Genomic DNA, 13,989 nt, shown 5'->3' with positions numbered 1-13,989 from the left:
TTATTGAATTTTATTTGGCCAGGGCGGCTTGTTTTATATTGTATGTTTTATATTATATATTTGTATTTTACTGTATATATTTTAAACTGTTATTTTAATTTTTTGTTGTAAGCCGCCCCGAGGCTTCGGCGAATGGGGCGGCATAAAAATGTTTTAACAAATAAATAAATAAATAATAAATAGAATCCATGGCTGCAAAGACGGGGAACATAAGCTTTCATTTGCTTGCTTATATCCTACGTGTAGATTTAATTGTTGCATTCAATAAAGTATATATCAGCTTTAATATAGGTAGTTTGAGTTCTTCCAAGTGAGGGTGTCTGGGCTGGGCCAGCCCCTTGGGGTAAAAAAGTTGCATGTAGACTCCCAGGCTGCTATTTGCCCCAAGGGGAAAGATGCTATTAGCAGCAAGTCACCACACCTGATAGGAGTTTTGAATATAATGCTATGGTTATGAGGAAGTTTATGAGCTGTTGTTAGAACTCCTGCAGTTAACAAAGCAGGATCTCTATGAATGACATGAAATAAATGCAGGAAAAATATTTCAATAGTCTAGTATTAAAATTAATATTCTTCTTGGGATGACTGTATTCTTTGTCCAGTAGAAATCATTTACCTCAGTGGAACTGGGTGGATGAGAATCTATGTATAGCTGAGATAAAACTCTGCCTATTTCCTTTTCAAAAGCGCAGGAGGGAAAAACCCAACTGTTTGGGCAGGGCACAAGATGCCACATTCCCTCCCCGATTTATAAAGTAAGTGAAGCAAGTGAAGAACAGAAGGGTTATTTCGCTTCCAAGAGATAAAAGAAGACCCAAGAAAGGAGTTTCAACAAAGTGAAACGTTTCTAGTGACCAGGCTTAATGGAACTGAAAGGAAGAAACGGCTGCCTGCAGAACATTGGGATGTGGAATTGGGCAGTCAACCACTGGTTCTCATCCCTGGTGATCGTAAGTGACTCTTTCCTTGTGTCCAGTTCTAAACAAGTAGCTTTGAGTGCTGCAGAAAGAGGATGCACATCACTGCTCAGTTCTTGATAAAGCACAGCCTCTGTATGCTGAAAGCCCCAGCTTTAATTGCTGTCACTCCTGGTTAAAAGGACAGGAAGAGGGGCTGGGAGAGAGATTCTGAGCAGTCACTGACTGGATTTGCACAATACAACAACCTACATTCAAGTGCATGGTTGTTGTGCTAACAAGCTATAGTTTGTTAACCATGGACAACCCATGAAGAAGAGCATAGTTTGTTAGTGGAACTGTGGTCTGTCTGTGCTTAACAACCCATGGTCTTTTAACCAAAGGCAGGTTCACATGTCACAACAAACCATGTTTCAACAGCAACAGTTCAGCTCGGAGTGTGAGTTGTCATGTCCTGCAGTCAGGATGCCAGGCAAGCGCTCAACAGTCTGAATGGCTGTATAAAGCAGCTTTGTAAATTGTGCAATTTAAAACAAAATGCATCCAACAGCATTAAATTTCAACAGATTTCACTTGAATGAATCAATGTAGGTTACGCCTCATTAGACCAGCCGCTCTTATTTTTGCCGTCTCCTGTGTATCCCCAATCTGGTACAGGAACACTTAAGCCCACGGATCTCTGATGACTGGCAATTATCTAAATATGCATAGGACTGCATGATTAGGTGTTGCTATTGTTACAAAACCGGGAGTTAGAAACCCTTACTGATTCATTGCAAACTGTCTCTGTTCTCATTTCTACTCTGTGTTTGTGGAAGGTGAGGACAAATAAAGTCCCAAAGCCCTGGCTAATGCTGCCTATATGAATTCATTCTGTGTCCTGAAATAACATATTCCAGAATTATATACATTGTGCAGAGGCTCTCCAAAAAGCAGAGTTGGCATGAAAAGTGTTCCCTGAAGACAGAAAATTTGAAAGAATGACCAAAGGTGGCAAATAAATATTTTTAGTTAAAAATACCTCTTCAACCAAACTGTTTTATCTGTGCCGAAGTTTGCTGGACAGATCTGCATTTTCACCCACTTCCTCATACATGGCTTCGTAGGAGAGGCAATTGCAAAACTGATTTTGATGAAATATTTACTCTTCTCCCACAATCATGGCTAGGTGCATTATGTCACATTTGCTGGAGGTGAGAATGCAGCTAATGGTCCAAGGAAGACTTCCAAAGCTGCCAAGGTCAGCTGCTGCTTTGGGCCATTGATTGAATAGCATTTGAATTAGTTGCCCAATAGTTTAAACTGGAATGGGGAGCTTTTCCCCAAGAAAACTCACCTTCCTTGCAATTTACTTATTTTGGGGGCATGCAGTGTGGAAAACTATTTAAAGTTTGTATTTTTTTTAAGTACACTTACCAACAGAACTGGTAGTAGAACTAAGGCTAACTTTAATCGGGGTGAGCAACATATGGCCCCCAGAAGCTGTTGTACTGCAACTCTCATCAGTCCTAGCCAACACAGCCAATAGTTAGAGAAGATGGGAACTGCAGTCCAAGAACATTGGGAAGATCACACATTTCCTAAACCTGCCTGTAATTGCAGTGAATATCAATGAAAGGCTTACCTGAGAGGATTAAACACCTGACCCTTCTCTGGGGATCACACCACCTTCAGAAGCGTGATTGGTGGTGAACTAAGAGAAGGCGGCTGCTCCCCACTGTGAAAGAGGCCGGGGGAGCAGTGACCTGCTTTATAGTTGCTGCTCTGTAGTGTCACTGATATTGATGGCACAATCACTTCAAAATAGCTATCTGGAAAATTATCTCCTTTCTTCCTAAACTGCACGATGCATTTACAGTTCATGTTATTGCTACTTGCTATCATTTGCTAACTGAGGTGATAACCTTGGAACCCTGACACATAGTTTCTCCATTTTTCTTCTAGGTGGCTTGGTTGGGGATGAACGTTTTCCTCTTTGTGACATTTTTCCTGACATTTGAGAGAGGTGAAAAGTACTTCTACACTAGAGAGATCCTTGGGGTGAGCATTGTCTGTCAGTCTCTGAAAACTTCTGCTCTTTTCCCACTATGGAGGCCAAAACTTTGCAAAATGATACTAGGATCTGCCCAACTGAATTTCTAGTTTCAGTGACAGGATTAAATTGTGTGCCCACTTGCCCAGAGATAAGAAAATGATCCAAAGTACAAGGTTTTATAAGTGGCTCCAGGAAGTGATATCCTCAGTACAATCGTACACACATCTATTCAGAGAAACAAACCATATTGAATTCAACGGCGCTTACTTCTAAGGTTATTTAATTTATATCATATTATTCCATAAAAATGTGCAGGCTAATAAACAATAAAATTGCAAGGAAAATTCAAATCTTAATTAAAATGCAGCATAAAAACAAATAAAAGCAATTAAAATGCATAAGAAGCAATAAAGAAATAAGCAGCACCAAACAGCTTTGTAAAATAAAAAGGTTTCAGCCGTAGTCCAGTTTATGTGCTAAAGGCCAGCTGGGAAAAAACCAAAATGTTACCTGCCAGTGGGAAAACACCCAGAGAAGACCAACGTACCTTTCCTTGATGGGGTGTTCCAGACTAACAATGGAGAAGGGGAAGACCACTGAACCCACTGGGATGCACTTCCGAGTGGACATGTGTGGGATCACCCTGGAGAGCTACAATCCTGTGCACACCTACCAAGAGAAAACCCCACAGGATACATCAAAACATAACGTAAGCAGGGACCTGGTGGATGAGGCTGAGCCTCCCATTTCGTTTACACAGCAGCCACCCAGCTGCCCTTGGGGTTCCACAAGCAGGACAACAGCCCATGTTCCCCAGCAACAGACGCACATAGACACTGGAAGTGGCAGGTAGGCACCAGAACTAGGAGCCAAGGACTGCCTTCTCCTCCAAGAATGTGTCCAATCCCCTCTGAAAGTGATGCAGATTGGTGGCCATCGCTACATCCTAGGATAGCAAATTCCAGTTTCACTCTGCATTTGGATACATACCACAGGATTGGGCTGTCTTGCATAGATAGACACTTAAGTAGCAGAAGGGCATTTTCCTTTCCTTGTGACATCCTGGTAATGGCAGTTCTTTCTTCTGTGAGGGGGACAAGGAAAATGCCAAACAGCCCTGCCATGTTACAAGTCCCTGTGTATTCTGTAGGTTGTTTTGGTGACGTATTCACCACTGCGCTGCGCTCTTTCTCTGTTCACAGTCCGCGCTGGCGTGGGCACGCGCTTCAGCCAAATGCCTCAACTTCAACAGCTTTCTGATCCTGCTACCTGTTTGCCGGAACCTTCTTTCCTTCCTGAGGGGCTCCTGCTTGGTGAGTGAGAAATCGGACCCAGTTGTTCCTAGGGTGGCTTTTTATGAAGCACCCAAACAGAGGATAAAAGATGGCAGCAGTCTGCATACAATTAGCACATGCTAATTTGTATGCACAGCAGGAAGCTTTAAAAGAATGATGTTAATTTAAAGAAAAATGCAGGACATCTTACCATAGCATGGAAAAGCATGTTCAGCTGAACTCTGGGCCTGCTTTCCGTTGCCATTAAACTGGAATTGGAAGAAAAGTGTCCTTCAGACAGGGCTCCTTGAAGACGAGGACAATCCCCCGGCAGCCTTTACAATAGGGGACCTCTTGAAACAACTGACTGTCTTCTACTAAGTGGACACCCGGTCACCTTAGCAGGGGAGGACGTTCACAGATGAAATTGTGGCCAGCTAGGTTTCCCTCATTCAGTAGTTGTCATACAAGGAAATCATGGGGTGCAGGACCCTGTGTCTTCCTTGTAACATAGCAGTTAAGAGTGCTGGCCTGGGACCAGGAAGAAGCAGAGAAGCAGAGCGAGTCAGAAGGGGATCTGTGGGCCATCTAGTCTGACCCCCGGCTGCAGCCAGCTGCACTCATGACACGCCTCCCATGTGCATGTCCAGCCTATCCTTGAACACCCTCACTGATGTGGCTTCAACCACCTCCTGTGGAAGCCCATTCCATACCCAGAAAGGTCTGGGTTCTAGTCCCCACTCAGCCTCTGTGCTTGCTAGGTGACTTTGGGCCAGTTACAGACTCTCAGTCCAACCTAACTCACCAGGTTGTTGAGAAGAGAAGATGGTGGTGAGGAGGAGAATAATGTAAGCCACCTTGAGTTCCTTGGAACAAAACAGGTGGGATATAAATGTAATTAATAAATACGCATAACTGGATTTACCAACATGGGCTGCTGCTGCGGTCATTTTTGTTTCCATTCAGTGCTGCAGCCGCACCCTGAGGAGGCAACTGGACCACAACCTGACCTTCCACAAGCTGGTGGCTTATATGATTGTCCTACACACAGGTAAACTGTGCTGGAAAAACCTCTAGGTCTCGATGTTCCTTGTCCTACGTAGAATAGCCCCACCGATGGGAGACGTACACCATGGCTGTTAGATCAAGAAGGATTTCACCATTAGCAGCCAATTGCTAATCCAATTTGCTTGCCAAACCCTGTGATTCAAAATAATTCCCTGTTAAGGATGCTACAGGGTTTAAAGTCAATGTTAGTGATGTATCCAGCCATTTCATAATTAACATTTTTCTAAATATTTTATTAAGGAGCTCTGACACTATTTTTAAATCCTTAAAAATATTCACAACGCTAATATAAAAAAGTAATTCTTGATATCACACTATAAACACCACATTTAAAGTAGAGGCACAACAGTTTTCACTTCAGACATTACTGCTTGTTTCTGCCTCAGATCAAGCTGGAATTGAAAACAGTCCTTTATTCAGATTAATTTTTCTCAGTCATGTGTTAATTCAAAGTATTATTTATCATGATCAAGATTTATGGTCTCCTGTCTGTGAAATGTTTAAAGAAGCTTGGATACAGTGGAGCAGGCCCAAACACCCCTCTCCAAATGACCACGAGGGCAGACACAGACGAGGTTGGGTACCTACCCTGCCAAGGCCCACCTGCCTGCTCACCTGCCGCTTGCCCTAGCTGAGAAAATTCCAGAACTGCAAAGAGGAGCAGGATGCACCCCCATCTCACAACCTTTGACCTAGCAAGGCGTGGGCATGATGAGAAAGAGGGCGAGGGGCAGCAGCAGCTGGTGATACTGCTGGTGGAAACACAGGTGTACTGAGATTGACAAAAGGTGCCTTTCCCGGGGCCCTCAAAAGCCTGGACTGAGCCCAAGCCACGGTTCCATCGAGGCCAGTGCTGCCTGCGCAGCCTGGCCACGTGGTTCTCCAGTCTTGCCCAGCCCCACCTGGAGCTGCCAGGGGTTCAGTCTGGAGACTCGAGTGTGCCAAGACGTGCTCGCCAAAGCAGTGCCCTTCCCAGCCGGCCAGTGGGCCTCCGCCCCCAGTGGCTATCCAGTTTGTGCCGCTTTGCTGTGAGCAGGAGAGCCGAGTCAGGAACGTGCTCAGAGTTGTCTTTTCTCCCGTCCAGCCATTCATGTCATCGCTCACCTGTGCAACGTTGAGTGGTACATCGATGCCGCGCAAGCGACGGACGGGAGCCTGGCTTCCATCGTCTCCCGCCTCCACTGGAATGACGGGCGGTGGCTGAACCCCATCCACTCCAACACCACGGTGAGGGCGCTCGGGCTCTGCCTGGTAAAGCCGCGCACTGGGGTCCCAAGGAGGCCTGCAATCCTAAGGCGGATCTGTTAAAAAGCTGCCCACCAGCATCATTGGCTCTCTGGGTGGCCAGTGCTGGGAACCAACATAACTGGAGAGTGGTTGCCCTCATGCCCTGCTGGCTGGCCTTCCAGAGGCCTGTGGCTACCTGCTGCTGCAAACCGAATGCCAGAACAGGTGGTCCGTAGCCTGAACAAGCAGGACGGTTCTGGCACTTGTAACAAAGCACCTTTGTGGACTATACGCATCTGACAGAAACAAAACTTTTCCTGTAAAGTCCCTCACCTCCAGGCCTTTACCTACCGTGCTTTTACAGTTCATGTCTGGCTCTTACCCACAGATTCCTCTGTATGTGGCCTTCGCCACCATTCCAGGTCTAACAGGGGTGATCATCACCCTCGCTCTCATCCTCATGGTCACTTCCTCCGTGGAGTTCATCCGCAGGAACTACTTCGAAGTCTTTTGGTACACTCACCACCTCTTCGTCATCTACTTCGCAGGCCTCGTCATCCACGGCATCGCGTATGGCACTGCTATTAATCTGAGTTATGGGATGGTTCCGGACAGATGCTCTCCTTCCCCTAAGAGCAGGTGTCTGCTCATGTGGGGTGCAGGGACCTGAGATAGGGCTGCCATGTTTCTCTTACAAAACTCTGCATGGGTGCTTAGACTAAAAGGCCGACAACCAGCACACACCAGTAAAAAGCAAGGTCCAGGAGCGATGGAGAAAGGAGGGTTAGAGGCAAAGGGTCAGAGGTCCACTTAGCGGGACTGCTTGGCTTTATTTGTGCATTATTGCATTTTATTCACACCTCTCCATCTTTCCTGCAAGGAACCCAAAGCAGTAATAATCCTCCTCCTGTTAAAATTATTTAATTTTAATTATTTTGAACCTCACAACAGCAATCCTGTGAGGTAGGTTAGGCTGAGAATCCTTGAGTGGGCCAAAACCATGCAGTGAGTTTCACGGCCGAGTGGCTCCCCAGGGTCCCCGCCCAGCACTCTAACCACTATACCATGCTCTTTTGCTCCCATTGCTGATCTTGCATGAGAGCTGTCACGTTTCCCGTCATGGCTGTTTCTCCGGAGCAGGTTGCAATTTGAAGGCATCTCCTTTTTCCAGGGGTCTTGTTCGCGGGCAGACAGAAGAAAGCCTGAAGGAGAGTGACCCGGAGCACTGTGCCAAGGACCCTGCCAAGTGGGGGAAAGACTTCGACCATCACCACTGCCAGGTGCCTGAGTTTGGGAGCATTCCTGCTGAGGTAAGAAGGCAGCTCTCCGGGCAGCTGATATAGGCGAAAACACCCTGAGTTTGTGTATGAGTGCATGCATGGAGTGTGAGTCTGTGTTCCCCTTTGTTCAGTAAATTCTGCAGAAACGCAAGGCCATCTTCTTGCAAGAAGGAGACTAAATCATATCAGTCAATACTGGGGTATTTTGTACGGCATGCACAGGGGTGGTTCTATTTAGGGCTGTAGAGAGAGCCAGTGTGGTGTAGTGGTTCAGAGCGTGGGACTGGGACTCAGACGATCCGGGTTCTAGTCCCCGCTTGGCCATGGAGCCCACTGGGTGGCTTTGGACAAGTCAATGACTCTCAGCCCAACCTACCTCACAGGGTTGTTGTGGGGATAAGATGGAGGAGGAGAATGATGTAAGCTGCCTTGAGTCCTTTGAGGAAAAAGGCAGGATATAAACTGAAAAATAAATAAAATAAATAAAAATAAATAGAAGAGGGGTGGAGGCAGTGACGCAGCTGGGGCCAAAGCCCAGGACCCACATAGGTCTGCCCCCCACCCCAGTCCACAGGGAGCACCCAGAGAACAGCAGTCACTGGGGCAATGGCAAACCAGCAAGGTACCTGCACTGAGTGAAATCGCTCACGGCAGGCCCTTTTCTTCTCATTTGTCGACAATGACTGGGCACAACCCTGGCTACAGATGCTCCTGCTACTATGTTTCCTTTAAATGTGTATTATCTTTTTCTACAACACAATTGTCTTTCTTCCTAAATAAATGTACTTAGCAGCAAGGCAATGGAAACAAACTATTTAATTCTTGAAGGAAAGACAATGCTATGACTGAAACATGTTTAAAGTGCAAGATTGCCCATTCAGAGCCCCCCCCCCCCGGCTCTCTGGTCAGGATTGGGAAATGGGTTTTTGCTTTGTGATGCTTGGTTTAATGTATAAGGATCGTAGAAGCACTTCTGAGACAGAGGATGATGGGTGTGTGCTTCTCAGGAAAGGCACTACACCCAACCATCTAAATGCACTCCCCTCATGTGTAAAAGATTTTGCATACCTGGCTGAGTCATCAATCCAAATGAAGACTACAGCCTAGACATTTGAAGAAGACTGAGACTAGAATATCCAAATGCATTTTCTTCCTTTGAAAGTGTCTGATTTGTGTTCTGAAATGTAGCTGTGAGGAAAGCTGTTTAGAAAGTAACATTCAATTTATGTTGACTCGTTGAGAGCCATAGTGTTAAGGAGCTGTGTACATAATCAGCTGAGATATTGTATATTTGGCAAGTCCGAAATATGACTGTGTGATTAATTGGGCAGGGGGAACAAATTATACATCTGAACATTTACGTGAAATTTAAACCTTAAAGAGCAATTAAAAATAGCTTAAGCACTCCCAGCCACCCACACTGGTTCAGTTCTGATTTTGTTCTTGAGGAATATTTTTGCTGGAGAGGAATGCTGTGCAGGGTGGAAGGTTTCAAAAATTGAGGAAACGCCTTCTTGCGGAGGTGACGGAGCTTCCTGACACGAATGTTTTCTGCTCTTTGTTTAAAGTCCTGGAAGTGGGTCTTGGCCCCACTCATTCTCTACGCCTTTGAGCGAGCCTTACGGATATGGCGCTCCTGCCAGAAGGTGATTGTCACAAAGGTAAATGCTGCTGCTGGCACAAGCCACGGGAGACTTGGGAATTTGATCTGTGCCTACGGGAGCCAGGGAAGATGTCGGTCTGTCTCCCCTCCTGCCTTCTGACAGGGCACCAAGACCCACTGCAACCGAGCTGAAAATGCTGGACAGTCACATGCAATAGTATTTTGTTTGGGTTGGGTTTTCTTTGCTCCTAAGATCTCAATGGCTTTTATCTTCAGGTTGTCATGCACCCCTCAAGAGTGCTTGAACTGCAGCTGTGTAAGATGGATTTTAAGATGGAAGTGGGACAGTACGTCTTCCTCAACTGCCCTTCCATCTCCTACCTGGAGTGGCATCCGTTCACCATCACTTCTGCACCAGAGGAAAGCTTCTTCTCTGTCCACATTCGGGCAGCAGGGGATTGGACAGAGGCGCTGATCGATACCTTTCAGCTGCAGATGCCGACGTCACCCAAGTAAGCGGCAGGCTGAGCTCCAGGCCACTGGTGGGGTGTGGCATAGCCTGAGGGCTCTCTGGGCAGCTCACGCTGCAGACACAACAGGCAGTACAAATAAAAATAATAGATAGAACAAGAATAGCTAAAACCGCAATTACATAATGCAGTAAAAAGTGCTATATAAAATGCTGTCGGGAGGGTAAGAACAGCAGAAACATCAATAAGACAATGAAACCATAAACCAGCAGCGGAACCAAATAAAACATAATCCTCAAATAAATAAAATAAAAAGGTCTTGACTTGGCAATGAAAACAAAATAATGCGGGCACCATTTGCACCTCTTTTGGAAGGGAATGCCAAAGGTGAGGTGCAAGGGCAGAGAAGGTCCCTTTCCTCGCTAGTTCCCTCCTCACCTCATTTGGGAGGATAATGAAGGAGGGCCTCTGCTGCTGATGGTCTGAGTGGTCCGGTAGGGATATATGGAAACCGGCATTCCTTTAAATATCCCAGTACCATCACTGAGGTATCTTTTATGGTGCCATCACCTTGCCCAGCATCCCTTGCACACCTCTGAAGAAAGCCCCTTAAAAATGATGCCTGCTGCATGAATCATCTATAGAGTTTATTTTTGCCCCAGAATACTGGCTTTATTAATGTGCATAGTAATGCAGAGTTAATTTAATAAATGTTGACATGCCTATGATTGACTAAGATTTCTTGTTCATCGTTTGATAGCCTTCAAATCTACAAAAAGTCTAAATTGGTTCAGTTTGTGGCATTGAAGCTTTTGTGGCATGGTGTGAAGCGGCTGAATTTCACTTTGTTTTGCAGGATTCATGTGAAAGTACAAGTGGCAGAAGACATGGGCCGTGCGCGTGTAATCTGCCCAAAGAGCCACTTATTTTTGTGAGGACTGAGGTTACGTTCATAACGCAAGCTCTTCTCACCTTTCCAGAATCAATGTGGACGGTCCCTTTGGCACAGCCAGTGAGGATGTCTTCAAGTACAAGGTGGCCATGTTGGTGGGAGCAGGGATCGGGGTGACACCCTTTGCCTCGGTGCTGAAATCCATCTGGTTCAAATTACAGCACGGTGACCAGACGCTGCAAACCAGACAGGTAAGGTAGAACTGTCCTGCAGCTCCGAGACCTATGTTTGCTTGTCCTGCTTGCAGGAGAGCACTGTTGCCGCACTGCACTGTGGGAAGCTTCCCACGATCACCATGTTTCTCGGACTAGAGAGCATACCTTCCTCCCATCCCCAAGAAAGTGTCAGGGACAAAACATGGCTGGCATTGAGGGCAGCGGATGCTGCAGAGCGGCAGGATGTTGGAGGATGGAGCTAGGTGTGCGCAGGTGCCTACCAGGTCCTCCTTAACTAGCTTGCTGCCTTCCATTGTGGTGGAAGCTCTCATGCTGATGTAACATTGAGCTGCTGGTGCAGTCAGCTTCCTTTGCCTCAAGCCGCAAAATGCCATGGACCAGTCCTGAAAAAAAAAAGTTTCAATAGTACCAGTGTTGTGCATGTTCTCCCCACTTTGATCTCCAGCCAAACAGTTTAGGGAATGGTTCAAGACTCTGCAAAACCTACTTCCCTATAATAGAATATCAGGACAAAAATAAGATGCACGCCCAGGCAAACATGCCTCTCTATCTTAAAGCGGCACTCTTCCTTCCTTCTTGTCAGATCCAGAATGCATGCGCGTAAAAAGGAGTCCAGATACATTTTTGCAATACGTATGTCCCTTGTCCTCCCTCTTTCTCTCTTTCTTCAGACATGCAAGCTAAACAGTAATTCCTGCCCCCATCCCTGTCCAGGGAAGCCTGGGATTGGTAGATTTATGTGGGACAGAGAACTGCACAAAGTTCTTTGCACTGGCATCAACCCACAATTTCCTGGTGCAGAGGGAGGCACGGAAGCTGGATCTGTGTTCCCACCTTGCAAATATTATGATGCCACTGCTGCACAGCACCTGAGTTTGACAAGCAGGGGGGCTGTAGTGACTCTCATCAGAGCCATCTTTCTGCTTCTCTTTACTTATGGGCTTCTAGATCTATTTCTACTGGATCTGCCGTGAGACAGGAGCCTTTGCCTGGTTCAAAGACCTTCTGGCTTCCCTGGAGCTCGAGATGGAAGGGTCTGGCAGAACTGGTTTCTTGAGTTACCACCTCTTCCTCACAGGCTGGAGCAGCAGTATGGTGAGTTGCCATATGGAAAGCTGACCCTTGCAAGCCAAGACTCCGTTGGCAGGCAGGACTGCTGATCCATAGATGCCTTTCCCAGAAAGATGCCCTGATCCCCTGGAAAACTGCTGGGCTCATCTATCAAGAAAAAAAAATACCAGCAACTTTATTCCAGGGTTTGGGGGCGCTGAAGTGCCTGTGGACGTCCTTCTTGGTGCCCATGAAGCTCCTTGCCCTGAAATGTGAAGCACTGCTCTCTCCAGTGCAACCTTTACTTGGATCTGCAAGAAAAGACAACAATGAATATTAGACAAATAAAAGTTGTTTTAAAACAGGCTAAAATGTAAATGACCACACATCAAATGTTTGGATTTAACATCTGAAAGAGCAAAGAGTAGCACCAAGCCAATGTCTCTGGGGAAGGAATTCATAAGCAGGGTTCCACTTCGAGGAAAGTCCTGCCCACAGTTGTGACAGATCTCATCTTGGAAGGCAGGATTAAAGCCTCAGAAAAGAAGCGCAGAAACTCAGCAGGTTCCTAAGTGAACTAAGTCGCAAACCATTTAGTTTGTGCAGAATGAGTGCAGAATCCAGGATTGTGCACAGGTATGCTTATTTAACTTGAACACCATGTGGTTTTGCTGATTGCAAACCACAGTGACAAAGGAGTCCCAAAGAGCCAAAGGACACATTTTAGGAAATGGTTTGGAATACTTTTGCGGCTGCTGTGAGACGTGCCTGACTTTAGCTGTCTTTCTTTGCTGGGCATCCAGGTTGGTCAAGCAGCCCTCAACTTTGACAGGTCCACCGACTTGGTGACGGGCCTGAGGCAGAAGACCTCCTTTGGAAGACCCATGTGGAGCAACGAATTCTCTGCCGTGGCCAGTGCCCACCCCAGGTGAGGGCTGCTGCTTGTACACCAGGGTTGAACTGGAGGAAGCTGGAATCTGCATGAAATTGTGCCGATCACTTACATCTGCATATACTTCTTTTCTTTCCATCCACGGGCAAGGGGCTAAACTTCCAAACTTCTGCAAGGAAAACATTTGCTCTGCCATTGATAGATGCCCCTCCCCAAGAAAGTCCTTGTGGTAATGATGATGGAGGTTGTATAGCAGTCAGGTCACAGGGCTTCAGTGCTTTGGGCTGGTCCTTACGAGGGCTACTTAAAGAAATCTTAAACAATTAATCTTATGAACTTGTCTAATTAATCCAGGCATTAAATCTGAATATGAGTAAAAGAAATTCTCAAGCAAGGGCCATGATGTTTATACCTGCACATGCCATGGCAGGCGATGGGCTAGAGAGCCTCTCTTTTGTGGCTAAAGAATGCTTACAGCGCTCACCATCTATAGTTGAAGTACTTGCATTAAACAAATTAAAAATATATTGCTTCTTGGGGCACACTCCAATGCATGCTCAAACAGAAAAATCCTAGGATCCCCCGACCGTGCAAAATAAGCCTAAACATACAGGCATTTCCTTTAAGTTGCATTATTTTTCAGATCACAGCATGCAACATTTCTGGAAACAGAATTGCCATGTTGTTGCTTTTTTTAAAGTGCAGCCTATATATGACCTGTGCATACAGCTTGATCTAAATTGTAGGGCTTGTTTTGATGTGCTGTCTTTCACCCTTGCGACTGGCAGGTCAGCAGTGGGAGTGTTCTTGTGTGGACCAGAGAGTCTGGCTAAGAGTTTGCAGAAGCAGTGTCGTCAGCACTCCAGTCCGGACCCCCGAAATGTCCAATTCTACTTCAACAAAGAGAATTTCTAAAGCACCTGGACATTGATGCAGCTGGTGTGATTTGCAGGTACAAACTGGCTGAACGGTTCTTGTGACCTAAGACTGCCACCAGTGTAGCAGGTTCAGTGTAGCAGTGGACCTCCTCTTCGCTGGATTGTGT

At 46.2% G+C, this 13,989-nt stretch overlaps 1 protein-coding gene and 2 long non-coding RNA genes across 4 annotated transcripts in view; 1 reads left to right on the top strand and 2 right to left on the bottom strand.

Moving 5' to 3' along the window:
* The window catches only part of LOC123021987, a 15,689-nt gene extending 12,001 nt beyond the window's left edge, over window positions 1-3,688 (bottom strand). The window contains exon 1 of the long non-coding RNA XR_006414445.1: window positions 3,500-3,688. This is a non-coding gene — a long non-coding RNA (uncharacterized LOC123021987). The remainder of the gene's footprint in view (window positions 1-3,499) is intronic.
* Window positions 659-13,989, top strand: NOX1 (NADPH oxidase 1). The gene is made up of 13 exons (XM_044427294.1): window positions 659-950; window positions 2,862-2,957; window positions 4,155-4,265; window positions 5,193-5,277; window positions 6,379-6,521; window positions 6,910-7,091; window positions 7,693-7,831; window positions 9,370-9,462; window positions 9,681-9,916; window positions 10,855-11,017; window positions 11,951-12,097; window positions 12,856-12,980; window positions 13,733-13,989. The coding sequence occupies exons 1-13, from the start codon at window positions 864-866 to the stop codon at window positions 13,857-13,859; spliced, it is 1,734 nt and encodes a 577-aa protein (XP_044283229.1). The 5' UTR covers window positions 659-863; the 3' UTR covers window positions 13,860-13,989.
* Window positions 9,073-13,851, bottom strand: LOC123021985. Of its 2 annotated transcripts, XR_006414442.1 has the most exons (3): window positions 12,241-13,851; window positions 10,847-11,385; window positions 9,073-9,988 (listed from the first exon to the last, which is right to left on the bottom strand). It is a non-coding gene; the product is annotated as an uncharacterized LOC123021985 (long non-coding RNA). The 2 variants fall into 2 exon arrangements; XR_006414441.1 differs by having other exon boundaries at window positions 10,847-13,851.

Source organism: Varanus komodoensis, unplaced genomic scaffold (genome assembly GCF_004798865.1).
Source record: "Varanus komodoensis strain SLA01 unplaced genomic scaffold, ASM479886v1 scaffold18_3, whole genome shotgun sequence".
In the NCBI taxonomy this organism is placed as follows: Eukaryota; Metazoa; Chordata; class Lepidosauria; order Squamata; family Varanidae; genus Varanus; species Varanus komodoensis.
This window is presented reverse-complemented; position numbering and strand designations above follow the sequence as displayed.

Coding starts and splice junctions, on each gene's coding strand:
- NOX1 (XM_044427294.1), top strand. CDS start 864: ATGGAACTGAAAGGAAGAAACGGCTGCCTGCAGAACATTGGGATGTGG. Junction 7,092..7,692: donor CTCGTCATCCACGGCATCGC/GTATGGCACTGC, acceptor TCCTTTTTCCAG/GGGTCTTGTTCGCGGGCAGA. Junction 9,463..9,680: donor AGAAGGTGATTGTCACAAAG/GTAAATGCTGCT, acceptor TTTTATCTTCAG/GTTGTCATGCACCCCTCAAG.